The 25807-nt window shown below is 34.9% G+C and overlaps 5 protein-coding genes and 2 pseudogenes across 7 annotated transcripts; 3 read left to right on the forward strand and 4 right to left on the reverse strand.

The window, feature by feature from the left end:
* Window positions 1-257: 257 nt before the first annotated feature.
* On the reverse strand, window positions 258-1954 carry LOC104750558 (uncharacterized). Its single transcript, XM_010472368.3, has 3 exons — window positions 876-1954; window positions 682-763; window positions 258-571 (listed from the first exon to the last, which is right to left on the reverse strand). The coding sequence occupies exons 1-3, from the start codon at window positions 1619-1621 to the stop codon at window positions 350-352; spliced, it is 1050 nt and encodes a 349-aa protein (XP_010470670.2). The 5' UTR covers window positions 1622-1954; the 3' UTR covers window positions 258-349.
* A 2300-nt stretch (window positions 1955-4254) lies between these two features.
* Window positions 4255-6055, reverse strand: LOC104750559 (uncharacterized). Of its 2 annotated transcripts, XM_010472370.3 has the most exons (6): window positions 5746-6055; window positions 5485-5670; window positions 5178-5334; window positions 4984-5034; window positions 4801-4893; window positions 4255-4610 (listed from the first exon to the last, which is right to left on the reverse strand). In XM_010472370.3, the coding sequence occupies exons 2-6, from the start codon at window positions 5601-5603 to the stop codon at window positions 4533-4535; spliced, it is 498 nt and encodes a 165-aa protein (XP_010470672.1). In that variant the 5' UTR covers window positions 5604-5670; window positions 5746-6055; the 3' UTR covers window positions 4255-4532. The 2 variants fall into 2 exon arrangements, with proteins under 2 accessions (XP_010470672.1, XP_087346413.1); XM_087490287.1 differs by having other exon boundaries at window positions 5485-5988.
* Window positions 6056-6853: 798 nt separating this feature from the next.
* LOC104750560 (protein Iojap-related, mitochondrial-like) lies at window positions 6854-8213 on the forward strand. Its single transcript, XM_010472372.3, has 4 exons — window positions 6854-7162; window positions 7326-7410; window positions 7511-7614; window positions 8122-8213. The coding sequence occupies exons 1-4, from the start codon at window positions 6854-6856 to the stop codon at window positions 8194-8196; spliced, it is 573 nt and encodes a 190-aa protein (XP_010470674.1). The 3' UTR covers window positions 8197-8213.
* Window positions 8214-8484: 271 nt separating this feature from the next.
* On the forward strand, window positions 8485-9328 carry LOC104753667 (putative F-box protein At1g67623 pseudogene; annotated as a pseudogene). The gene has a single exon (XR_015585449.1). The product of XR_015585449.1 is annotated as a putative F-box protein At1g67623 pseudogene (transcript).
* Window positions 9329-9423: 95 nt separating this feature from the next.
* Window positions 9424-13655, reverse strand: LOC104750561 (uncharacterized). Its single transcript, XM_010472373.3, has 15 exons — window positions 13444-13655; window positions 13275-13350; window positions 12866-13000; window positions 12318-12774; window positions 12153-12232; window positions 11845-11920; window positions 11571-11750; window positions 11040-11144; window positions 10851-10946; window positions 10675-10767; window positions 10544-10582; window positions 10392-10433; window positions 10178-10305; window positions 9974-10100; window positions 9424-9808 (listed from the first exon to the last, which is right to left on the reverse strand). Exons 1-15 carry the CDS (start codon window positions 13523-13525, stop codon window positions 9659-9661), a joined length of 1866 nt encoding a protein of 621 aa, XP_010470675.2. The 5' UTR covers window positions 13526-13655; the 3' UTR covers window positions 9424-9658.
* A 4112-nt stretch (window positions 13656-17767) lies between these two features.
* LOC104750562 (lysine histidine transporter-like 2) lies at window positions 17768-19817 on the reverse strand. Its single transcript, XM_087493276.1, has 6 exons — window positions 19606-19817; window positions 19097-19488; window positions 18535-19034; window positions 18357-18448; window positions 18182-18250; window positions 17768-18075 (listed from the first exon to the last, which is right to left on the reverse strand). Exons 3-6 carry the CDS (start codon window positions 18824-18826, stop codon window positions 17977-17979), a joined length of 552 nt encoding a protein of 183 aa, XP_087349402.1. The 5' UTR covers window positions 18827-19034; window positions 19097-19488; window positions 19606-19817; the 3' UTR covers window positions 17768-17976.
* Window positions 19818-24002: 4185 nt separating this feature from the next.
* LOC147925682 (uncharacterized) lies at window positions 24003-25629 on the forward strand (annotated as a pseudogene).
* Window positions 25630-25807: the final 178 nt, after the last annotated feature.

Raw genomic sequence — 25807 nt, forward strand, 5'->3', positions numbered from 1 at the left:
CATCATATCTTATTTACTTATCATTGCTTAGCTGAAAAGCTAACTTTTGATTTTACCCGTAATATCAAATATTATAGGTTCCCAATGTGTTTATGTATCTATAAAATAAGTTAGTGTCTATAGTATTCAAATGACTCGTGGGGACCTTGTCTAGCTAACTCTGAAGAGTCACTGGCTCAATATCTTAAACACATTCATGTCTCATAAGTCATATATATCTCTCCCTTTTCTTCTATCTACTCCCCCAAAACAAACCATTGAAGTACTTTTCGTTTCTGCGTTAATTAGTTATTGAATCACTAAATCCATACGATTACATTCTAAAGATAAATAATGAGAATACACAAGACTATTGACACCAACAGCGAGAAGGAAGCTTAAAGGAGAAAGAGAAAGAAGAAGGCAAATGACCACTTCTCCTTATATAATCAGCCTTCTCTGAAGTCCTCACTGCCTTTTCGTTCAGCTTCGCCTCCGCGTTTGCCCTCCTCTCTTCCGCTATCCTTTTTGTGGCCGCTAGCTTGTTTGCTAGCTTCTCTTCTGCCCTTGCTTTCATTCTGTCTGCCTTCACCTACACAAACATTCACACATTGTCCTCAAACTTTTTCAATCCAAAAACATATGTCTCAATTTGGTTGAAATTAATAATACTAATCCCTCAATTACACACAACATAATTACCTCCATTTTCTTCATCTCCATCTCAGCCTTTCTCTTCTCATGATTCTCCCAAGCTTGTATCTTCACCTCCTCTCTCTTATACCTTATTCCACAACAAAATACCAAACAAAAAAACTCAATCTCAAACACTAATCACATTAAGCACAGATTTAATAAACCAACCATATCATTTAAACCAATTAACATTTAATCACCTAGCCATAAACTTAGCCCGTTCGGCTTCATCCCAAGCCATGGCTCGAGCTTCCATAGCACTCATTGCTTTCTTACTCTCCCCAAAGCCATTACTACTCATCTCATTATTACTACTCTCTACCCTCCTAACATTCATCACCGTCTCCGTCACCGTCCCCACCGCCTCGCCACGTTGCGAAGCCCTCACCGGTGAAGTCACAGGACTTCTCCCAACCGGAGTCGTAGCTCGCACAGGCGTAGCTGTTCTTGAAGGTTCTTGACTCCCAATAGGAGTCATCTCAGTCCCCATATCCCTCACACAAACCGATCTAATCACAGCCGTAGGATTAATACTACTCTCTTTCCTCCAAACAGATTCACCACAGTCAACGTTCTTCGTCTCAACCTCCGGCCTTCCCGCCGCCGCTTCTTCGTCTTCGTATTCAACATCAACATACTGATCTTCTCCTTCACGTTCTCTCTGTGAAGCCGAAGCTATAAGTCTAAGATCATCAGCGTTGGAGTTTCTCGGCTTATTATTCCTAGAGTGATGACTACTCTTCTCACCACCGCCACCGCCACGACCAAGCCCTACACCAGAAAGCCATTTCTGAGCATCGTCCCATTTCGACGGTGCAGGCTTCCCCATAGTAGAGCGGTGATGGTTTGGTGTCCGGTTAGAACCTTTCTGAAACTCAAAACCATTCGATATCTCCGGAGTCGATGGTCCAATCCATCCTTTGTTATCTTCTACGCCAGATCTCATTTCTTACAAAAACAAAACACAACACAAACACAGAGATATGTCTCTTATAACTTCCTACAAAAAATATCAGAAGCCTTTTTTTTTTTTTTATCTATATGGATGGATAGAGAGATGACATAGAGAAGGATGTTAAAAGGAAGGATATCAAAGTGAGGGGAGGGGAGAAAGATGTGGCGAAGGAATCAAAGAGTCGTCACTCTCATAGAACCCACTTGATGATGAAGTGAGAGATTCAGAAGTAGAGAGACATTAATACCAGATGGGCTGTTGTGTAGTAGAGACGAATATGATAGTCTTTATAATAATCCTATTTAACTCTGTTTTGTTCTGTATAAATGGCATAACATCATATAGACCCACTATTATTTTTTTGTTTTGTTGTTCTAAAATTAATAGGGGTTTATAGTAAACTCTCAGATCTGGTTTGTGATAGTAATATAATACTGTAAAAAATTATAAAAAGTGACTAATCATGTGTGCGTGGGGAGGACGTGCCTAAGTTAATCACCATTATAATAAAGGTGATGATACTGATGTAAAATATGCAATGGGAACAATCACAAACAATTAGGAGGAATCTTGGGAGAAGTATAAAGAGTTTGGAAAAGGTTAATTATGTTGTTCCCGATAGTACTGTATTTTTTCTTTCTTTTTTGTTTTTAAGATTCTACTTCTACTAACAGTTGTACTTTAACGGTAACTTTTAGATTTAAGATTTTCATAGATGAAGGTTGGTATTTTTTTGGTTCTGTTGAGATGAGGACACGTGTACGGTTAAAGATATTGGAAGGAGCGGTGAGAGATGGGTTTTGTCGGTCCGGGTTTGACTGACAAAGTCACGTGGTCTTTGACAGGTCCCCCTACTCTGCTTTTTTTTTTTTTGGTTTTTTATGGATTCATTCATTATTATGTTAAAAAGGAGGGTGTTTGCATTGGATGTAAAAATGTATGGGATTAATGTACAAGAATGTAACAATAAATGTGAATAACATATTAACATGGATATAAAGTTGTGGGCACAATGCAAAGAAGAGTTTGAAAATGTTGACAAGAATAGTTTTATGCTTTAATGAGCTTATTGAAAGAGTAATATAGTAACATTGAAAATGCAATAGTTTCGTAGCGCTTTATTAAGATGCAAATAACAAAAAGGGAAAAAAAAATAAAAAGATTTTGATTGACATTTCATAAGAACAACTCTTAAAGTTACCATCAAGGTTTTATTACATTATTCTATATATATATATATGAATTTTATCTTACTAATAACCCTAGTTACATGGACATCACATTGGACTTGAACTTGTGATTCTTGTAGACTCTAGTATTTTCCAAATGTGGTTTGGATATTAAGGTCTTCCTTATCTTTTGTTACTTATCTTCATCTATGCAAATAGCCGCTAAATTATATTTTGGTTCCACCTCAGTAGTAATATTGTTCAACGATTAAATAATTGAAAACCGGAACATATGGCATATTCAACTCATTGTTCGCACTTGATGCGGATGTGGTTAAGGTTGCAATTGTGGCTGAGTAAATGTTTGAGTTCTCATAGAGCCTTCACCACTGACACGTCCACAAGTCGTAATCATCCGTAACACCCTTAAACAACCAACCAAGTCGTAATCATCCGTAACACCCTTGGAGACGAGGAGGAGGCGATGCTTCGTGGACGGGTCGGGTAAAAATATTCCGACCGAAACTAAAAAAATATATATATATATATATATATATATATATAAAAAGGATTTGACCAAAAAAAAAAAACTAATTTTTTTATGATTTCTATTTCTCTTTTTCACTTGAAGCCCAAATCTAATTTATTAATTTTGAGTTTACATTAGCAATAAAACACAAATTAAGCTTTGGTTTCCTATTCTTGTATATGATGCAAAATAAGACTACATTAGCTTAATTTTGCTTACAAATTAATTTCTAATTAAGCATAGTTTTGCTAATTAATTTGTTAAACTTTTCTTGTATATGATGCAAAATAAGATTGCAATAGCAATAAACACACAAATTAATTTGTAAGCAGCATATACAAGAAAATATTTAACAAATTAAGCAAAAGTATATGCTTACAAATTATTAATTCTGTTACTTTTTTCTTAATCATGTACATAGCTAGGTTTTATATATGTATACGTCACTAAGATTTGAAGTTAAAATCTTAGTATAATTATATGCTTACAAATTTTCAGTTTCAATATAGATGTCATCCCACAGTCATCATGACGCTTTATGTTCTTACATCGAACACATGGACACAACATCTATCTCCTCAATGGAACTGCCCACCGATTTGCCACACCCTTAAAATAAAGATTGTTGATCAAAACCATTTTAGTTGTCAATCCGTGGCTAAATGAATACCAAAGGTAACTTGCGGGTTAAATAAATCGATGCATGAATATCTCCATCAGAGGTACTTAATCAGCTCGCTTGACCCTGACTAGCTTGACCTGTTTGTTTTAATAAAGTATATGTTTCATTTCAGGAGGTTGTGTTGACATAAAAAGCTATTCCTCCTTATACTATCACCATTAGAGGAATCATATATCAGCTAGCTCGATCGTGCCATCTTCAATGTGGCGGAAGAAACAGTTAATGCTAAGATATGTGTTTAAAATAAACAGAGGAAATCAGCACTAGCTGTGCTTTTCATAGAGATAAAGCTTTAAACTCCATTTTTCACCACTTTTCAATGAAGTTTCATTGTTTTCTTACAAGATCAAACCTATACTATGGTGTCAATCATACGAGCTGAGCAACAAAAAAAAATTTTAAAAAAGAAAGAAACTAGGGTCAATGAAACCTAGTTTCCAGAGCACGTCGCTGTTTCAACACTACCTACAAACGGCTTTGACACACTATATATGGAGCATAAAAGGCGAGACTTTGCTGCACCTATGCTGATTTGCCTACCAAGGTGACTAAGTACCCAACAATTGCTGTAGAAATTCCAAGCATTCCACCAGCAACGACCTGATAACACCAAAAATAAAGCTCAGGTACTGACCACAATCATTCTGTTACTAGTCTTACATAAAATACCATATATAAGTCCCTGTTGATCACAATCATTCTGTTAGTAGTCCTACATAAAAAACCCTATATAAGTCCCAGTTGATCAAGGCTTGGTGTGATCTGACTCAACTGGTATGGACTTACTCACCTGAGGAGGAGTATGACCTAGAAGTTCACGCAAAGGTATGCTTTCAGCCAGAGGATGTTCTGCTGGAAGTTCGTACACAATCTGATTCAGAACCTGAAAAATATAAAGAAGCAGACCCAAATCAGTAAACAGAACACAGCTTCATGAGTTCTGACACCAAAAGAAAAACAAACAAATTTAAACCTCAGCTTGGCGTCCAGCATGTAATCTTACACCAGTTGCATCATACATCACCTGCCACACACACACAAAAAAAAAAAAAAAAAAAAAAAAAAAAAAAAAAAAAAGCAAATCCCTCATCAGAATATAACCATCCCCTGAAGTGACTGATGATATAAGAAAGGGTATAAAAGCGAGTAAAATTAGCAAAAACATACAATGGAAGTGAGAACCAAAGCGATAGCGAAATGTGAACCTCCAAAGCCTTCTTGTAAACCAACAGCTAAAGCTAAAGCTGTAACTGTTGCTGAATGTGAAGAAGGCATACCTCCAGACCCAACAAGCCTTTTCATATCCCATCTCCTTTCCTTATACCTACACAAAAAATAATAACTTACACCAGAGCTTCAAGATTCATATTATATACCAAATGATCAGAAACTACTATTAACCAAAGAAACATATTAACAAGATTCAAGAACATGAGACAAACTAAAAGACTCTCTCTGGGATATGAAAACGTACCAGGAGGTGAAGAATTTGATGAATTGTGCGATGGTGAAAGCTAAGACGGCGGAGATGAGAGGAAAATTCGTGAAAATTGAGATATAGTGAGACGAAGATGAACCCACCGATTCATGCATTTTTATCAATATAGGTGATCTGATGGATCTTGATCGTAGGGTTTCAATCACGCACGCGGTAGCTCTTCTACAGCAAGAAGAAGAAGAAGATACAGAGACAGAGACGACATGAATCCATAAGGTTGCGTGTTGAAAGCTTTACCTTTTTGAGACTCTCTCTAATGGTTTCTTCTTCTTCTTCTTCTTCTTCTTCTTCCTCAATTTTGTTTTCTCACTTTTTTTTTTTTCTTCGGCAACAAACAACAAACGATTATTTATTGTTTCTTTTACTAGCAAGTCTACACGATCCTCTATGTAGGATTACAGATGAGGTTATTAGGTTTTTTTTAGTAGTATTATTTTATATTAATGACATTTATCCGAAACTATATACAGTATAATATAAGATATATCCAAGGATATATATATATATATTATTGTAAGTCAAGTTTTTTTTTTTTAATCCAGAAGACAGTTTTAGAAACGCATATATAGAGTGTGGGTATATATTATTAGAGTACTGAATATACACGTTAAATTAATTTCGGATCTATCTATGATTCTCTATGTCTAAGACAAAGTGATTGAGCCGAATATGCTGCTCTGTTTGCTAAGGAATATGCTTTTCAGGCTTTAACGGACGAACAACTTGTTATTTTAATGTTACATAAATGTCTATAATTATGTAACAGAAGCTTAACAATTAAGGTGGAAAATAAAATTATACTATTATTAGTGTTTTTTATTTTCTTTAACTAGCCAAAAAAACTTATAGTTTCATTAATTAAAGTTGCAGATGGTTTGGTTTATCCCGTATAACTTAAAACATGTTCAAGTCGTAAAAAAAGCTTATGTTCAATCACAAAATCAGAAGTTTTTGCGTAATCATGTCGGATCTCTCTAGATACAACATGTTGTTAGAGTAGATGCCAACGTGATGTAATAATCTCTTTGGTGATTTGACCCTTTGGTGAATGTCTCCAATAAGGCTATTTTGGCTAATTTCAAACATTATGTTAATCAATTTTTAAAACAATTAATTGATACATTCATGTAATTTCATTTTAATTATGTTGTGATTTCATATATAAAATTTTATTTTATTTTATTTGCTAATGATTAATTAAAGCCGTAAACAAACTAAAAAAAAAAAAAGAAGGAAGATCGCAAGAGAGGCGCAACACAGCTCCGGTCAATCAAGTCGGTAATTAGGGTTTAGATCCAAATCGTGGCCATTTTCAAAACCGCACCTAAGCTCATCATCAATCATCATGTTGACGGCTCTCCGATCTCGTTGCTCCTCTCTTATTCAAGATCAATCATGGAAGTTAGGTTTATCCTGTGCTCCGAATCGCATCTTAGCCTCCTCTCCATTTTTTTCTACAACCGCCGGGGGGCCTAAAGATGTCTCAGAGATTCTCACTCTTCCCGAGGTGGAGAAGATACTCGCCGACGTGAAAGCTGATAACGTTACGGTGGTTCCAACTCACAATCACTGTTTCTGGGCCGATTACATGGTCGTCGCCACCGGAAGATCCGATTGGCACTTAAAAAACATCGCTCAAGCATTAGTCTATAAGGTACACACGTCTTCCCACCTTCCTCTATTGTTGAGATTGTTTTGATTTGGGTTTAGCCAATTTTGTGAATTCTATATGTTAGAATTGACAAGTAGCTCTGTTTTGTGAAATCTGTTATTTTGGAAGATGATCAAATGGTTTCTTGTTGTATTGCTCTTCACAGGCCAAGCAAAAGCAGAAAGGAGCAAAACATATAATGCTGCCTTCTGTGCAAGGGTACGATAGCAAGTGGGTTGTCATAGACTACGGTTCGTGTGTTCATGTTTCTTCTATCTACACAAAGTGTTGATTTTTTCTTATATTTCGTTGGAGTTGTGTTTTGGCTGTAATTCTCTGGATACCGTGTAGGCAAATTTGTAGTCCATGCACTCGATGAGAAAGCCAGGGTTTATTTCAATTTGGAAAGCCTTTGGACTACTGAAACATCTGGTACTGATTCTTCTGATCTTCAGGTAAACAAGTGCCTTACATAAGTGGTTACTGCTAATTTTGTATGATCAGTGAATAAAAAATGCTGAAACTTTGATCTTGGGTTTGTGTCTTTACATCATCACGGAGGTGGAGATTGTATTAGGAAGTACGTCTTTGATTTTAAATTGTTATGCCTCCTTGATGCTATACTTTTGTATGAGGATATGGGAAGGATTGTCTCTTGAGTAGTTTGATTGTATTGATTTGAACCTAGCCAGTTATTGGATATCATCTTCGCCATATGTGACGACATGCTTCTCTTGCTATTATAGAATCTATTTTAGATTAACAAATATATATATATATATATATATATATATATATCTGCTGATATCTTGAAGCTCTTTACAATGAGGTATTAATCTATTTTTGTTTATCTGCTCAAGTGCTCATGACAAATCAATTGAGTAGTTTAGTTTATAACGCATAGGATTATTGTCATTATTAATTCTAATGAAACTTTTTTGTTGTTGTTGTTGTTGTTGTAGGATCTTCAAAAGGCTTTTGTAAAGGTCAGACCAATAAACAATTCGAAAAGGAAACCGGCGAAAGTGAGTTCTTGATTCTGTTCGATGGACATACAATCAATCTTCTCGAGTCTATCGGGTCTTAAAATCCTAGACGGGTTGAGAATAGGATTTTAAGCCTATTTATCAATAACTTTCCTGTTTGTTTTTTTTAAGTCACACGTCTATTTATTTTTTTCCTTTTTTTTTTTAACAACAAGTGAATAGATTAGCTCGAAAGAGCCTCTCCTAAGTCCTAATCAAAAAGGAAAATTTGTCTCTCCTAATCAAAAAAGGAAAAAACGAATTTAGCTCTCTATAAATTATTAAAGGGATCTGGCCAAATTGGATACAGTATTCTTGAATCTCAACAACAACAACAACATGGTATCATCCTCTCTGTTCTCGTCTTCTTCGTCTATAAGGAAATCTAGGAAAACAAGAATTTGCCTCGATTCTTTACCGGAAGAGCTTCTTGTGGAGATTTCTTCAAGCATCGCAGCTTCTTCCTTGTCAGAGGTTCGTAGTCTCCGATTGGTTTCGAAACCGTTTCGAAACATCTGCGATGATCAATATGTTCTCTGCCGACTTTCGCTCCAAGAAACCCCTATGTTCCCATGGAATCACGACCATGAAACGTTCTCCAATTTTTTCAAAAGATGTCGCAAGAATGGAAACCCCGAAGCTTTGTTTCGCAGAGGATTCATCCACTACTTTCTTGATAACCGTGAGCACAAAGGACTCAAATATTTAGCTAAAGCTGCAGAAAAAGGAAACAAAGAGGCAAAATATGTCTATGGGCTGATTCTAATCTGTCTTGGAGGCCAAACAAAACAAAAGGGTTTCAAGATCTTGTCTTCTCTTGTAAAGCCGTTGATGTCAACTACGATAGAGGAGCTGGTGGAACTTCGACACAAGATTGAAAAGATTAGAGAGTTCGTTTGGGATCATGCCAACCCGGTGATGGAACGACTCAAAACAGCATACGTTCGAGATAAGTGCGAGTGCGACGGTAAAACCACGACGTTCTTAGCAAGGAATCCTTACGGTGAAGACAAAGACATGAATACTTCTTCTGCTTGTGAGTTTTGTCTGTGGGATCACGAAGTCGAACTTTTCTGTAAGAGGATTTAGTTATCAATAATGTATTAAATTGAGAATTACCTAATAAAGACTAATTTTCGTTTTACTTTATATGCGTCTTAGATACAAGAGTAATGGCTAATACTCCATTGCTTCTATTGGCATGAACCTAATATACTAATAAATCGTAAAATAGAGTTCTTTCGGATATAAATTTTATAATCTCATTCACTCCTCTTTGACTTTGGTAAACAACTAAACATAAAAGTTGAGTTCCTTTTAGCATCTTCTTTGAATTTGTGATTCTTGATGAGGGAGATTTACTATACATCTGAAGACTACATTGCGTATAATGGTAGCATGGAAAGAATGAGGAACCAAAAGCTTCTCTTAAATCTGAAACTATTAGAGTTGGCTAAACACCGCCGGTTCTGTTTTAAATAGAGATGATGGAAGCGTGCATCAATTCCGGAGAGCCCTTGTAGGTAAGCTCAACAAAAGTACCTGCCCCTTCTCCTTTCGCAAGTCTTCCCGGGTTTACACACACACAATTGACTGCATCTTCCCCTTCCCCAAGAGATAAAACCTTAACAACATTCAGAAATACATTCAGCAACTCTTCTTTTATCTTCTAGCTTCTGAGTTTGATGCTACTATTAACAAACTGACTCTAGCTTCTGAATTTGATGCCACTATTAACATACTGACTCTAGCTTTTGAATTTGATGCCACTACTAATATACTGACTCACCTTCACGAAGTACCTCATGTCTGATGGAAGCAGGAGAATATCCGGGATTGATGAAATCTCTAGCGCCTTAGGAGCGAGTGAGGAATCATAAGGAAGGCTTTCGGGAGGTGGATGCAGAGGATAAAAGCTGTTCCATAAGAATCCAATTTTTGAGTATTTTGTAGCTGAGAATATATAGATGGAACTACTAAATGCAAAAGTTACCTTCGCTGACGGAGGAGATGGCTAGCAAGTCTGGACATGCGATCAGTGGGGACTCCACTTGGATTTCTTGACATCTCTTCACCACTCAGGTGTTTTAGTACATCCACCGTGCAACAACCTACCTTCACCTGAGAATACCCAATTAATGTTTATATTGTAAGAACTTGAAAAACACTGGCTTCTTAAAAGAGAACTGCCACAGTGATTTTATTACCTGGTTTGCCTCAAAGGTTCCGGGATTTGACAGACTGGTCGTCTGTAGTGTATGAGGAGTGAAAGACGAAAAAACAGTAAATATGTATATCCACATGTGCAAGGAACATTAAGTGATGAAACGGAGACTTGTTAATGAGAAAAATCTAATACCTGATGTTCGAGATCAGGTATGTGAATGTCGAAAGGAGGCTGACAACACAAAGGAAACTTGTCACATCAAAAAGAAAGAAGAGAAATGCGTAAATGCGAGAAGAGAGATTTTCAGAGAGAGAAAAGAGCACCTGTGGGAATATGAAATCATGGTTAGCATCACGGATGGATGGCACCAGAACCACTCTTACTTCTGAACCCATGAACTCCGTATAATCATGCAACTGAGAAACTCAAACATAAATATCTTTGTTTATTCCAAAGTAAATAAGCCTTCAATATATATCTACTGTTCCATTTTCAGTACCTTCCTGAGGACTTCCACTTGGAATATCTCATTAAAGGTGGCATCAACAGCTCCTTTCTTAATCTCCGGATGCTCAGAATCCACAAATGGTCCAAGCTGAGTTTGGAAATAAAAACGTAAGTGACCCCAAGACACAATCACACAAGAGAAAAAGTCTACAGAATGTCTGAATGCATTCTCGTTACTCACCAGCACGAGTAACTGTGGTGGCTTTCTTCTAGCATAGGCTAGTAGCTCATTCAGCGGCTCAAACAGCAAGTTGTCTGATGTGGTGAATGGTCCGGATGCAATTATCTATCAACAGAAAGACCTTTACGCATCATTTCGAATCCCCAACTAGAATGTTATGATACTACATGTTTCTGAACAAACCACCCTTGTGCTTGTTAATGAAAACTGAATATCTATGCATGAAAGAACATGTATATATATATACTTTTCAAAATATCGCCAAAAAAAAAGAGAAAGGGAATACAACATACTAATATTGACTGGCAATATCGAAGTCAGTAACTAAAAGAGCTCTCCAGTCTTTGGAGTTACCAACCTAGCGAACCAAATCAGCTTTGAGATCTCTATATTTCTCAACATTTTGCATTTCATTCATCGCAACAAATTGATTATGTGTGAAGTATAAGAAAGAAAAATCAATGCTCCTTTGTAGTTAAAGAAAGAAAATATTAACACAGCCCTATATATAAAGGATGGTTGCATACTTACAAATGAAACCCCTGATAATTTATGAGATTCTTCTGCAGAAGTTACGACCTCCTGATCCAAGTTTTGCCTCTTAGCAGGAGGTAGATCCGCATCAGCAGTAAGTGTTAAGGGAACTAAATCTACTAGCTTGGATGCCGTGAGATAATGTCCACTAGGATTTTGTCCCTCAATGCCAACTATCTGTATTATATTCAGACCACCTCCACATAAATATTACGAGTCTCTGTGAAAAAAAAACAGAACCTAAAGCTGTTAGCTTTAAGCTATCTATCACCTGGCCAGGGAAAATGGAGAACTGATCTAGTTTGTTTAAGTCCAGTGGAACACGCTGTCCTGAAGTACGCTCGGCACTGAAATCATCGAATTTGTTGGCATTAGGATAGGGAGACTCAGATATTTCATGTTTAAAAGACAGTTATGCCAATAACTAGCTATATACGATTATACCTATATAGGACCACAATGTATTAAGTCATTGGGGAATCCAAATTCAAAAAAGCTTATGCATCTGAATTTTACAACTTTAGAGTCATAATCCTTCGCAATTATATACAAAGACAAGTGAAGCCATAATTGAGTTACCTGCTCTGCAATAGAATGGACTTGTCATTCAAATGCCCTTCTGCATCACAGCAAATCATTCCCACCGCAAATATACTTCTCTGAAACCAGTAGCACAATGTAAGCAACTCTATACCCCAATGTTAACTTATTTGACATGAAAGTAGTGTGTACAAGCAAAGCTACCTGTGAAGCAACAGCAGGATCCACCTGTTCCTCATATAAGCCTGAGGCAGCAAATGCATCAGCATGCCTTACGATCCGGTTCTCAAGTGCATTAAACCTGTCCTCAGTTCTGTCATACATGAACCTGCAACCTGGTTCAGGGCCTGAGCCATTGACTTTTAGAGAACACCGCTGGCTGGTTTGAACTCTCTTAATGATATCATCATCCTCGCTGTCTTCTACATCATTGTTGTTTCCATTCTCTGCATGAGCCGCCACATTACCTATGTTGAACTTCACCAAAAACTTTTCGACTCGTCGCCCAAAAGGTGTCACATGTCCAACTGACTTCCCAGTAGAGTAACCGTAATCTCTTGATCTACTTATCGAATCAAATGGATCCGGATGTAATCGTTGAGACTTGTTTGTAGGGGTAGTTACAATCTCTTCCGTATCTTCAGGCACCTTGTCCAAAAGCCTAGATCAAAAACCAAATTTACATGCCTTTCAAAAACAAACCTGGTAAAAGTTGATGCAATGAAAAAAGAAACCTGGTAAAAAGCACTTACATATCTACATCTCTATTGGAGTAAAGATGCAGACCAGATTCTTCCTCTCTCATAATAGATTCTTTCTGTTCGTTCTGAAGATGCAAAACAAACCCATCCATCTCATCCTTGTTAACAGTTTGATCAAGAAGCTGTCTGTTGCATCCAATCCAAACACAAAGGAAAAAAACAAAACTTAATTCTCTACTTCCAACAATAACATGACCAAGGAAAGTTATACATAATTAGGCCTTAGAATCACTAACACAACCACTCTCAAACATGAAACTCATTACTTCATTACTCGTTGTTGAACTACTACACATACACTTATAATCTCTATTGGGGATTAAAAGCATTGAATTTGACAATGAATTGGAGCAATTGGGTAGATGGCGAATTTTAAAAAAAGAAGTGATTTTTTTTTTACCGATTGAGATGATAAAGTTCCCAACTTGAAACGAGATCAGAAGGGTTAAGACTGTAGTTTATACAGAGAGTGACACCTGATTGATTAGACCAAAAGAAACAAAAATTCATAAGATCTGGGCAGAGAGAATCATTCATTAGAGGATAGAGAGTGTCGCCTCGCCGCTTACATTTTTTAAGAATCTCGTCTTCTTCCACGAGAGTAAAGCCGCTTCTTTTGAATTCGTTTTTAATCTCCTCATCCGTAGCCATCGCTCTTTCAACTTCACTATCTGGCAGAGAGTCTCTGCGTTTCCTAGAGAGAGAGAGAGAGAGAGAGAGAAAGAAAGAGAGAAGCGTTTTGTTGTTGTGCCGACTGGAGAAGACGAAGGAGAAGTGGCGGGAAAATGACTGATTTAGGGCGGGAGGATGGTTATATTTACTGGACCCAAAGTTTTTTTAATGGGCCTTCAATTTGAAGGGTCTTGGAATATTTATTTTTAGCATTTCTTGGGGGCAAATTGTTTTAGCTGCTTAGGTTTATATATATTTTTTGATGAAATACTAAATTTGTTGATAGTAAACAAGTTTTTAAATATCAATTTACCTTCTTCTTTTTTCTCTGTATAACTAAGAAGTTTCTAGACTTGTTCTATAATTTTTTTATTTTATTTGTGTGATATATATTTTTAATTTAGTAGACATAATTAGTGTATGCTCGAACTGATTTAAAACAATATATATTTTGGAGAATATATTTAGGATTTACCCCATAGTACACCACGGGAAAATTTTTACGTTTTTCATTTTATTATTATATCTAATTTTTATAATTTTGTTAGAAGTAGATTGAGTTTTAATATAAATATTACATTGTTATTATATATATATATATATATTGGTGTTTTGTAATAATTAACAGTATATTTAATTAAATGTATGTGAGTCTTACTTATAAAAAGAGTAAGATCTCACTACACAAAATTATTTACCCATGTTGTAGTGCCAAATTAAATTATTTAAAATTATATGAATGTTGATCCAAATCCGTCCCATTATCTCACCGGAATGATATGTAGAATATTTAGATTTATAACATAAAGTATAATACAATCTTATTATATAAAATTGGGTTTTGAAAGTTAGCCAATAACAGAATCATGACACGTGTCAACTATACTGATAAGATGTTGACATTTGTCAAAAAATTGTTATTTTTTCAAAACAGTTAATTAAGATAATAAACATAAAAAATTATTATTATTCAAAACAACTAATTAAGAAAATAAAATTAAATCTACAAAAAAATTACATCATTTTATCTAAAAAAATTTCCTAAATCAAAAAGGAAAATTGACAAAACTAATATATTTTCCATTGTATGCTAATTATATTATATTTGTTTTCTCAATTAAATTTTGGCATGTATAAACAAAAAAATAATTCATTAAGCATGTATATTATTATTAATCAAGAAATAGTGAATAACAAATCTAAAAAAAATAACATAAGTTATGTCAAAAGAATTATTATTTTTGAAACGTGATAGGAACAACTAATTAAGAAAATAACATTATATCTACATAAAATTTACATGTTTATATCAAAAGCTTTAATCTTTTATTTTTTTCTGATATAATTTTGCCGATATATTTTTGGTCTTTTATTCGTGCGGGTTCGTCAATGGAAGCTATCAGATGCAATGAAATGGAATCAAAGTATATAAAGCCCGCTAAATTAATCGAGGATGGAGACACTGATGGAGTTCCAAAAGTAATTCTACAATTAGCAGCGTTAGAAGTTTCAAAGATTAGTCGGCAGTTGATGTATTTGGTCAAAATCTAGACTTTTCTCTTCTGGATAATGTCAATGATTCCGATACTGAAACAACAGTTGCTTGACCGAGTAATTTTAATGTGATTTCGTAATTTGGGAAGTTGGAACGATAAACCGTTTTAAAATTGGTTTCAAACCTGATTTATGTGGTTTTCTATCGAATTTTGTTCGTAAACCATTTAAATTCAGGTATATAGAGAAATATATAAGAACTTTTGATTCAGGTAGAAATAAGTTGAGAACTTATGATTCGAGAATATTTGAGATGAGGTCATAGTTCTAAGTAGTTTTGGTACAATGCGATACTTATAAGCAGTAAATAAAGCATCGATCCTTAACGTGATTATGACATATATCATGTTTTGGATTGTTTATAAAGTTTCTATTTTGTATATCTGAATTATCTAAGGCTTTATATATACCATCATGATTATAATATTCAAATTTTTATTTTTATTATGTTATATTAACTTTTTTTCAATTTATCAACTTTGATTGTGTTGGTCATAAAATCATTGTAATAGAATAGATAATTTTCACCAGTTGCTCATCTAAATATCTTTGGAGTAAAAAAAAATCATGGTTAAAGAAATTATGTCACAAAACAATTTTAGTAATTATAAGAATTATAATTATGCCAAGCATCATAAATTTTGTTTAATTTGTTTAAAAGACATTTTATAAGTGGTGATAAAAAGCATACTTACTTTAACAATAAAATAATTTAGGGTTTAAGAGCATATTTTTAATGGTGAAACATACAGTAAAATTGTACGTGATTACTACATCATATGTTGCTTTGATGAATTCTTTGTATATAAAATATTTTGTAATAAGTTGTGAAACGTTTTTGAAATTTGACAATAATAATATTTGTAATGATGAGTATTTGGCAAAAGTTTTGGTGGGGTATAATTTAGTTTTAGATTATTTTAATAATTGTTATAATATATTAAAAATATAAAATAGAAAGAAGTGTATGAAGTTAAATATAAATATGATTTTGGTGGGATATAATTTAGCTTAAGATTATTGTAATATATTAAAAATAGAAAAATATAAATAAGGGTATGAAGGTAAATAAAAATATAATTTTTTTCTCTAACCATTTATATATTTAATTCAAAAAATAAAATTTCTTTTCTATTTTTTAAAAATTGTTTAGGGTTTAAGATTTATTCTCTTCAATGATTTTAATACCCGCACATAGTGTGGGCCCTTATCTAGTAAAATTATATGAAACAGAAACTTGAAGAGTAATTTTATAACATAAAGTAAATCATGTTATTAGTTGTCGTAAAATTTCAATAATCTAACTTTATTATTAACATAAAATGGATAAACGAGTTAAATAAGAGTAAGTTTGGTTGACAAAGACAAAGTTAATTAAGAAATCGTCTAACATTCTTTTACTTACACTTTTCTGTACAAACTCAATGTACTAAGAGAAAGATAAGTTTTAAGTAGAAATATGTATATGTTTATTCAACATCTTTGTTCTCCAAATTTTGAAAGACTTGTTTAAACACCACATTAGTTGTTGGTATTCCAATCTTGCCTCTTTGTTGAGAATAAATAATTATAAAAAAAAACCTAAAAACCCCTAAGTTTTTAAGAAAGCAAGAAGTGCTATTAGTAGTTAATTGATACATAACATATAATAATATGTATATATATATAATATATGTATACATGGGAAAATAGAAATAAAGTGTTGACAGAGATCTGCTTTTTCATCGGCTAACACCAATCACTTGCGCTAACACCAATCTCTCAGGTAAGCAAATTAGGCAGCCATTGAAATCTTAAAGTTTATTATGGATTGTTATAATGATTTTTCTACCTTCTATTGACAGACTTTTTATAGAGATCTTTGATGATGCCAGTTAGGTATGATTGCACATCGAGAGAAAATTGGTGAGCAAGCATGACATCTTTAGATAAGGAATGTTAGTGTAGCAAATTTTAAGTTTCCAATATTTTCTCGATCTTTAGCTAAGAAATGGGGGAAATCTTTACTATATTACGATTTCATGATTAATGTTTAGTACTAAAACCGCTTAATTCTTTTCTTTATTTAAAAATATCTTACCTAAACCGGAATTTGTGATTGAAATCGTTATGAATGCGTATTTGTGTGTATATCCATGTTAACAAATATGCTTGTAAGTTGGTAATTAATATGGATTTTATTGGCTTTTGTTATAACCCGAATATTATACCATATCTTCAATATGGTCTCTCGTTTCAACTAATATATGGATTAAGTGTAAATATTCATTATATATTAAAAAACTCAAATGTAAAATAATTTATATGCGGATATATTTGTTTGGTTACAAAAATTCTAAAACAATTTTTAAAATATATATCTGTTTATAAAAATTTAAATCACATCATATGCTGGAAAAAATCTAAAATTTTATTAACTTTATGTACTAAATAGTAATTCAAATAATTAAATATAAGATTAAATAAAAGTGAAAGAATAATTATATTTTAATCTAACATATTGCTTTAAATTAGGTAGATAGATTTTAAGAAATTTGAAATTAATATTATCAAATAAGAAAATGATTGTGTTTGGTTATAAAGATTGTAGAGAATTTAGTTGAGACTTGTTTGGATACAAAAAAAAATGATGGTACAAAAATGTACTTCAAAAATGTTAAAATAGATATAAAATTATATAAAATATATACAGTACAAATCCTTTGAATTGACATCATCATTACCAGCCACCGAACAAATGGCTAAATCGAAAGTATGAGAATCATTTGACCACTTAAACATTTGACCCACTTGTGTTTCTAAAACGGATCGGTCATTAACTCATAACAACGTTATTGGACTGATGGAAATAAAGCGTTTGAGAAATAGGGTGGTCTTCAAGAGAAGAATTTGTACTCTTTGGCTGATACAATAATGGTTCTGAGGCCACCAATGGGAGCTACGATCGTCAATATAACACCAACTACTATGCAAAACTGTAAAATTTATCACACAACCAAAAAAACAGGTTATTGCCAAAATTAACAAAGAAAAACAAGAACACATAGGTAGTAGAATACTGAAAGAGTAAAAGAAATATACCCAATTGATAGACCAAGACAATCCATACTTCTTTGGTTTCTTGAGAATGAGCCACATGATGCATGGTAGCTAATCATAGTAAACAATTTAAAAAGGGTATATCAAGTGAGTTATTTCGAATTTGTTTTAGAGAAATGAATATGATTAGATTAGAGTATATTATTCAGTTACTTACGTAGTACGTTGTTGGGGCAAAGGCGAATCCTCCCAAAAAGCCGAGTAATCCACCAAAAAATGGGATACATATGGCAACGAACATCGTGAAAGCTGATCCATTGATCCAATGTTATAAATTCATATGTTACATTATTTATGTAGGAGTATTGATTCAGTAGTGAACTAAAAAACCTTACCAACATATAGAGTACGAGTGATGAAGCGGAGTTTGAAAGAAGGATTGAACATCATCTTCTTTACCAAAAAGGTTTCGAGCATGCCAAAGACAGGCATTGCGTATATTTGATAGCTTCCAACGACATGGACAACCACGAATGCGTTAGCAATGGCGATAAGCCAGACTGGTTTTTGCAAGGTCATGAGAACATTGTCGTCGACAGTGTTTCCAAAAATATAGTAGCAAACGAATGCAACGGGAAAGTAGCAGATGGCGACGACAATGTAGGCAACTACTACTCCTTTCCACATTGCAATCTTCGATGGTTTTTCAGGAGTTTAAGGAATAGTAGCTTGAATCTCCAACACAACGTTGTGACCTGCGTAAGCAAATGCCACATCTCCTAACGCATTCAAGAAGTTGAATACATTTCCCGAGGTCGTTGAGGCTCTAAACGAGTAGTCTACATTTGGTTGAACTCCTTTCTTCACCGAGGTTGCCCAAGCGATTGTTGAGTAGCTGCATAAATATCATGTTAACGTTAAGACTATATTAACAATTGGGTTTTGAGTTGTCCTTACCTCAAAGACATAACGGCAGCAGCAAGGGAGACGACAGACATGGAGTTAAAATTAGGGAGATGAGCTAAAACAAAATGTACGGAAGCAAAGATCATGATCCAATATGTAGTTCTTATATTTTTGCAATCGGTGCAAAGAAGGTCATGGATTTTTTTCAATGACTTCCCTCGCGTAACCATGTACACAATATCCACACCTACTTCAACGGTTAGCTGTTGTGGCACCACGCCACCACGATCCAGAGTCCAAGCTTCTCTCCAAACGCGTGTTGACCCAATTCGTGGTACCTATCAAACCTCTTCCCTGGTACCATCTCATGCATTTGCACCATTTGCCATAGTGTGTAGAATGTTATCAGCCATGACATTATCATTATTGTCACTCCAGGTCCCCTGCCATAATAATCCAGTGTAACATTAATATATTGAATGTGTATAATTATAATCACAAGTATATTTGAGATAACTATATATTTTTTTCTATATATTGACAAGAGATTGGATATATACCATCCGCGGTTCGACATGGCGTAAGGCAAGCTAAGTACACCAGCGCCGACCATGGCAGTGACATTGTGAAACGCAGAGTACCACCATTTGGCATTTCTTGAGGATGTTATCGGTAACCAATCGTCTACATTCTTCTGCTTTGTGGACGCATCCTTTCTTGGAGATCACTGATTTTCCCCCATGTTATTTTAGCTTTTTGTGGACCTTGTGGCAATAATTACTAATAGTTCTCAGTTTATATATACAAATTCATATACCTATTTTCTTCCATCTAATCAATTTTTTAAAAAGAACGTGTGGGTTGTTGTTGCCTTATGACAGGTTAGTTCGTTTTCTGTTTCACAAGATAAACCATAATTAAGCTCTTGAATTGTTGCGGTGTATGGTCTCTAATTACCTAATACCACATGGCTTTTATTTTTGGTCTTTTGGCATGCATGATGAATGAGTTTGGTAAAGTCAATGCTTCGTTAAACTGCATGAAGATCTGGATTGCCTAATGTAAAGAGTGTAATTTTGCTGTAATCACCAAAATATCAGTTATTGATTTTTAATTCAGTTTTATCTATTGACTTTATTTTGTTTTCTAACCGTTATATCAAATTTACTAATTTAGGTGATGATATTACAAGTCATAAGTCACATTCATGTTTTTAGGCGAAACACATACTCTTCACAACTACGTAAACACATACTTGAACCAATTTGTATTTCACTATTTTGTAGCCCACACACACACACAAACTCCACGCAGTAGATCCAATACACATACATAAAACAAAAAAAACAAAACAAAAAACTCGAGGTAAAAAAAACTTTTTCAAAAAAAAAAAAAAAAACTCCAGGTAAAATTAAAATATTCATGAAGAAAATTAAACGAATTTAATTTACTATGGATATCTGGTTCTGACGAGTTGATGGGCCTAGCCGCCTAGACCAAAAAACACACGTAAAAAAAACCAATTTGTGACATATGTTTTAGGCTGACATGTGGTTTTTTAAATTGGTGCTAGGACTTTGAAAAGAAAAGATAAAAGACGAAAAAAATTATTTTAAAAATATATTTTTTTAAAAACTTATATATCTGTACTTCATTTTAATATACAAGTTGTTTATTAATTTTTGTATTTTAAGTTAATAATTTCAAACAGTTGCAATGATTTTTTCTGATAATCTCTCTTAAATATAAATGACTAAAAATAGTTTATTGATTTTAAATATTTTTCTGAATATTATTGATTAAAAAATAATTAGTGGAAATATTATTGATTGAAAATTAAATATGTGGAATTTTATCTCACTCTACTTATTACGTAAATGTATTTTTCACTCATTGTATTTTTTGTGAGAGAATAGAGGAGAATCCAGTGGGGAGCTTGGAGATGATGACAACCTCTCAATGGAGGTTTTCCTCAGCTCCTAGTCCTCACAATAAGTTAGTTAAGCTATGCTGTTGTAATTTTTCTTAATTAAACAATATAATCTACTAGCTTTAAGTAAGGCTTTATGAAAAAGATAAAAGGGTTTCTTTCCAGGAAACTATATTTTTTTTACCAAAATACATTAAACAAAAAAAACTTATGATGTATTATTACCAAATTTTGATTTAAAAAAAAAACATTTTTACAATTTCTGTGATATTATTGTATATTATGTATTATACATCATCTTGATAGACAACGCAAACAAGATAGTTTAAAATTGTGAATAATTGGTTTAAATCTTTTCCAATTCTTGAAATGTTTAAGCATACTATGAGCAAAACATAAGAAAAATATGAGCAAAACATAAGAAAATATAAAGTATATTTTTTTTGAAAGTGTATATAATAAAATGTTGTGATACATTTTTATCTACAATTGAGTGACATGTGGTTTTTTAATTGGTGCTAGTACTTTGAAAAGAAAACATAAAAGAGGACAAGAATCATTTTAAAATAATTTTCTTTAAAAACTTTAGATATGTGTACTCCACTTTGATATACTAGACCCATTTTTATAAAGACTATTAGTGGTTTATTCATTTTTGTCTTTTAATTTAATAATTTCAAACAGTTACAATGATTTTTCTGATAATCTCTCTTAAATATAAATGACTAAAATTAGTTTATTGGTTTTACATATTTTTTCTGAATATTATTGAGTAAAAAATAATTAGTGGAAATGTTCTTGATTGAAAATTAAATATGTGGAATTTTAACTCACTGTATTTTTTGGGTAAATGTATTTTTAACTCACCGTATTTTTTGGAGAGAATGAAGGATTCAAGAACAGAGGATTCAAGAACGGATTATTCCAGAATGGAGGAGGAGAGAATGGATTCTCCTCCTCGAGTGGAGAGCTTGGAAATGATGACAACCTTTCAATAGAGGTTTTCATCAACTCTGAATCCTTATGAGATGTAATAAGTTAGATAGATATGCAGTTGTATTTTTTTTTTGATTAAACAATATAATCTACTAGTTTCAAGTGAGGGTTTAAGAAAAGGAGAAAAGGGTTTCTTTCTAGTAAAATGTATTTTTTTTTTACCAAAATAGCAAGAAAGAAAAATCACATTAACCAAAAAAACCTAATGGGCCTTCAATTTGAAGGGTCTTAGAATATTTATTTTTAGCATTTTTTAGGGGCTCATATTTAATGTATCAGCCACAACATAAGCTTTTTTGCTAATGTATCAGCCACAACATAAGCTTTTTTGTTGATATGATTGAAAAGATAAGTTCTTTTTGTAACAACCCGTCATGTGGGAAGGTTGTTAAAGGGTGGGAACCAGAGTTCGAGGAACGCCTGGCGCTCCAATAACCTATTGGTGGATTTGGATGATTAGTTCCATTTCCACGGTGATGGGTTAGGATCGATGCCCTACAGGGCCAGCTTGGGGTCCGTTTAGACGGCTAGCGGGGTCCACGGACGGTCCGTTGGGGTAGCTAGCGGGGGCTAGTGGGATCCGCGGGACGAGTAGTCACACCTTTAGTCCGAGAGATATTATAACATCCGCGAACCAAAATTGGGGATTTTGGGGATGGGTGTCGATCGACACTAGGGAAGTGTCGATCGACACCAGCAATTTCTGGTTCGACCAGATGGTTTTATTCGCAATTTTTTGGATTAGTTTGGTTTATTTGGGTTGTCCAGACCGGATATATAAGCGGAGAAGCGAAAAAGTGAGGGTTTTAGAGTGTTTTGGTCGTCGATGAGAGGAGAAAAAGAGAGAAAGGAGAGAACTAGAGAGTTTGGGGATTTTTGGGTTGTTCTTGGCTGTTTTGGAGAGATTTGTTCCTGTGGAGTGGAGATCTAGAGCTAAGGACGAAGGAGAAGCTTCCTAAGGTGTGGGATTCGTCATCTTTTGATCAGAATCTTCCTGCAGAGAGGTGAGTGCTTGACCATGGCTGATCTAAGCTGAGATCTCTGTTGTTTTGGCTGTTTCTTTGTGTTTGTGGTGTTTTGCTTGTGTGAGTTGGTTGTTTTTGTGTTCCCATATGTTCCTGAGAAGTTTGGAAGAGTTTGGGACGGTTTGGAAGCGCAATGGAACGGTGGTTCGTCGTTCGGCTTTGTGTAGATCGTGTCTGCGAAGGCGGTGTCGATCGACACCAGTTAGTGTCACTAGGGCGGTTCGATCAAAACCAGTTAGTGTCGGTCGACACCATGTTGGTTGAGTGTCGGTCGACACCGCCCTAGTGACACTAACCCAAGATGCATCTGTACAACAATATAATGTAGAGTCTTGGTTTAGGAGTTCCTGAAAATATGAGGGGGAGTGTCACTTTGGATTTGTACATCCTTGAGATGGTTTGTTATAAATTACGTTTGCATCTTGTATTGAGAGATATATGTGCATATATCTAACATTCATATTCTCTAAGTCTTATTGTGTAATATATGTAAGTACTTAGGTTTAATTGTATGCGTATGTATATAAGGGCTTTAGCCTCCGATTACTACAGGTAGGAAAACCTTTTACACCAAACTAGTTTTCTTGACATGGTATTAGAGCAATACCTAAAATTTTAGGATTTACGATCTTTGGCTCTTACATATCTTTGATCTATTTTTTCTATATTTCTTTGACCTAAGTATCTCGATCTATTCTAATCGATATACTCTCTCTCTACTCTCTTGAAGATGACAGAAGAATCTGTTACTAAACCTACCTCCACCATGACGTCTACCCGACCTGAATCTATGCGTCGGAGAATCGACCCTTATGATCTCTCATCTGGGGATAACCCCGGATCTATCATCTCACAGCCACAATTTCAAGGACCCAACTACGATTAATGGGCGTTGAATCTATGTCTTGCACTTTGAGCACAAAAGAAGTTTGGCTTTGCCGATGGATCGATTCTCAAACCGAGTGATGATTCAGATGACCTTGAGGACTGGTGGGCGAATAACGCCATGGTGGTTTCGTGGATCAAGCTTACGGTGGCGCCGGATTTGAGTAGTTCGCTGTGGACGCATATACAAAAGCGTTTCTCAGTAAAGAACGGGCAAAGGGTTCAGCGACTTAAAACAGAGCTTGCCAATTGCCAACATAAAGGTACAGCTGTCGAAGCATACTATGGGAAGCTTACCAAACTGTGGACAAGCCTTGCGGATTTTTAGAGAGCTAAAACCGTGGAAGAGATTGCAAAGGAGCGTGAGGAGGATAAGCTTCACCAGTTTCTTATGGGTTTAGATGAATCCTTGTTTGGTGCGGTAAAATCCTCTCTTCTATCTCGTGATCCATTGACTTCTCTTGATGAGGCATATCAGGTTGTGACTCAGGATGAGGAGTCCAAGAGAGGTAGTCGTTTGCCGGAAGAACGAAACGAAGGTGTGAGTTTTACGGTACAAACTTTGGTCCGTTCACGTCAACAGAGTGTGCTTCGTGATCCAGCTGCGGTTTGCTCTAGTTGTGGACGAACTGGACACCTTGCTACCAACTGATTTCGCAAGATTGGCTATCCTTGGTGGTGGGGTGATCGTCCTCGGTCGAACGGCTCGAAGCTCCCAACTACACAATCGGGAAGCTCGAGTAGTTCTCATGTTGACCGACGTGGAACTCTGCCTTTGCCATCCAAGAGTGTCGAACCAGCTCATGCTAACCAGGTGGTACTTACTCAACCATCTGCAGTTAGCCTTGAGCATTGGGGTTCGGGTTTTTGGGTTTAGGCAAATAGAACCCGTTCGGGTTTTTTGTACTTTTGGGTCGGGTTCGGGTACTACCCGTTCGGGTTCAGGTTTTTCGGGTATACCCAAACTCAAACAAATCATGAACAAAAATTGTTTTTTTTTTTTTAAATGTTTTTATAAATTTCAGAACAGATATATATATATATATATAAATATTAAATGTTTCACATTAAAACAAAAAAAACTAAGAAAGCAAAATTGTTTAATATGCACCCTTAAATGTCCAAGGTACTCTGTTCGATTCCCCGTAGATGCATTTTTACCTTTAATTCGGACTAGTTCGGGTATACCCGAACCCGATCGGGTTTTACACATAACGCGAATCCGAACCGAACCACTTATTTTGGGTCGGGTTCGGGTTCTGGTTTCGAGTTCGGATAATATGTCCAGGGCTATCTACAGTTGCTAATTCGGTTATCACAGAAGCTGATCGTTCGGGAATCATCGGCTTAAGTGATCACGAATGGGAATCCTTTAAGAAGATGGTTAACGAACGAAATTCAGACACATGTGAGCGACTCTCGGGTAAGTTTTTTATCGAATCATGGGTTATTGATACAGGGGCTTCTAATCACATGACGGGAAGCATTGAGTTTCTCTTTGAAGTTTGTGATATGTCTCCGGTTTATATCAAGCTACCGGATGGACGATTTACTGTGGCAACTAAAAAGGGAACTGTGTGTTTGGGTTCTAAGCTGCAATTGTCGAATGTGTTCTTTGTGGATAGTCTTCAATGCCATCTTATTTCAGTTTCTCAACTCACTAGAGAAAGGGATTGTATCTTTCAGATCTCTAATAGACTTTGTGTTGTACAGGACCGCATCACACAAATGCTGATTGGAGCCGGTGAGCTAGTAAACAGACTCTATTTCTTTAGAGGAGTGGAAGTCGCAACAATGACACAAATCTTGGACCGGCAAACTGATGATTTGTGGCATCGACGTTTGGGGCACCCCTCATCTACAACAATGGAGATGTTGAAGTTATCTAATAATAATACTAGTCGTTGTGTTTTTGATTCCAAGTCT

The sequence above is a fragment of the Camelina sativa genome, chromosome 16, assembly GCF_030686135.1.
Source record: "Camelina sativa cultivar CO46 ecotype springtype chromosome 16, ASM3068613v1".
NCBI lineage: Eukaryota > Viridiplantae > Streptophyta > Magnoliopsida > Brassicales > Brassicaceae > Camelina > Camelina sativa.

What these genes read in the sequence shown, in the direction of transcription:
- LOC104750558 (XM_010472368.3), bottom strand. Translation starts at nt 1,621, where the DNA reads ATGAGATCTGGCGTAGAAGATAACAAAGGATGGATTGGACCATCGACT. An exon ending in CGGGCTAAGTTTATGGCTAG is followed by an intron (nt 764 to 875) that starts GTGATTAAATGT and finishes TTGTGGAATAAG; the next exon opens with GTATAAGAGAGAGGAGGTGA. An exon ending in TGGAGATGAAGAAAATGGAG is followed by an intron (nt 572 to 681) that starts GTAATTATGTTG and finishes ATGTTTGTGTAG; the next exon opens with GTGAAGGCAGACAGAATGAA.
- LOC104750559 (XM_010472370.3), bottom strand. Translation starts at nt 5,603, where the DNA reads ATGCATGAATCGGTGGGTTCATCTTCGTCTCACTATATCTCAATTTTC. An exon ending in CTTTGGTTCTCACTTCCATT is followed by an intron (nt 5,035 to 5,177) that starts GTATGTTTTTGC and finishes TGTGTGTGGCAG; the next exon opens with GTGATGTATGATGCAACTGG. An exon ending in TAGGTCATACTCCTCCTCAG is followed by an intron (nt 4,611 to 4,800) that starts GTGAGTAAGTCC and finishes TGGTGTTATCAG; the next exon opens with GTCGTTGCTGGTGGAATGCT.
- LOC104750560 (XM_010472372.3), top strand. Translation starts at nt 6,854, where the DNA reads ATGTTGACGGCTCTCCGATCTCGTTGCTCCTCTCTTATTCAAGATCAA. An exon ending in CTCAAGCATTAGTCTATAAG is followed by an intron (nt 7,163 to 7,325) that starts GTACACACGTCT and finishes TGCTCTTCACAG; the next exon opens with GCCAAGCAAAAGCAGAAAGG. An exon ending in CTGATTCTTCTGATCTTCAG is followed by an intron (nt 7,615 to 8,121) that starts GTAAACAAGTGC and finishes TTGTTGTTGTAG; the next exon opens with GATCTTCAAAAGGCTTTTGT.
- LOC104750561 (XM_010472373.3), bottom strand. Translation starts at nt 13,525, where the DNA reads ATGGCTACGGATGAGGAGATTAAAAACGAATTCAAAAGAAGCGGCTTT. An exon ending in TCCATTCTATTGCAGAGCAG is followed by an intron (nt 11,921 to 12,152) that starts GTAACTCAATTA and finishes CGATGATTTCAG; the next exon opens with TGCCGAGCGTACTTCAGGAC. An exon ending in ACATGAGGTACTTCGTGAAG is followed by an intron (nt 9,809 to 9,973) that starts GTGAGTCAGTAT and finishes AATGTTGTTAAG; the next exon opens with GTTTTATCTCTTGGGGAAGG.
- LOC104750562 (XM_087493276.1), bottom strand. Translation starts at nt 18,826, where the DNA reads ATGTGGAAAGGAGTAGTAGTTGCCTACATTGTCGTCGCCATCTGCTAC. An exon ending in TTGCCCCAACAACGTACTAC is followed by an intron (nt 18,251 to 18,356) that starts GTAAGTAACTGA and finishes TACTATGATTAG; the next exon opens with CTACCATGCATCATGTGGCT. An exon ending in TGTCTTGGTCTATCAATTGG is followed by an intron (nt 18,076 to 18,181) that starts GTATATTTCTTT and finishes TAAATTTTACAG; the next exon opens with TTTTGCATAGTAGTTGGTGT.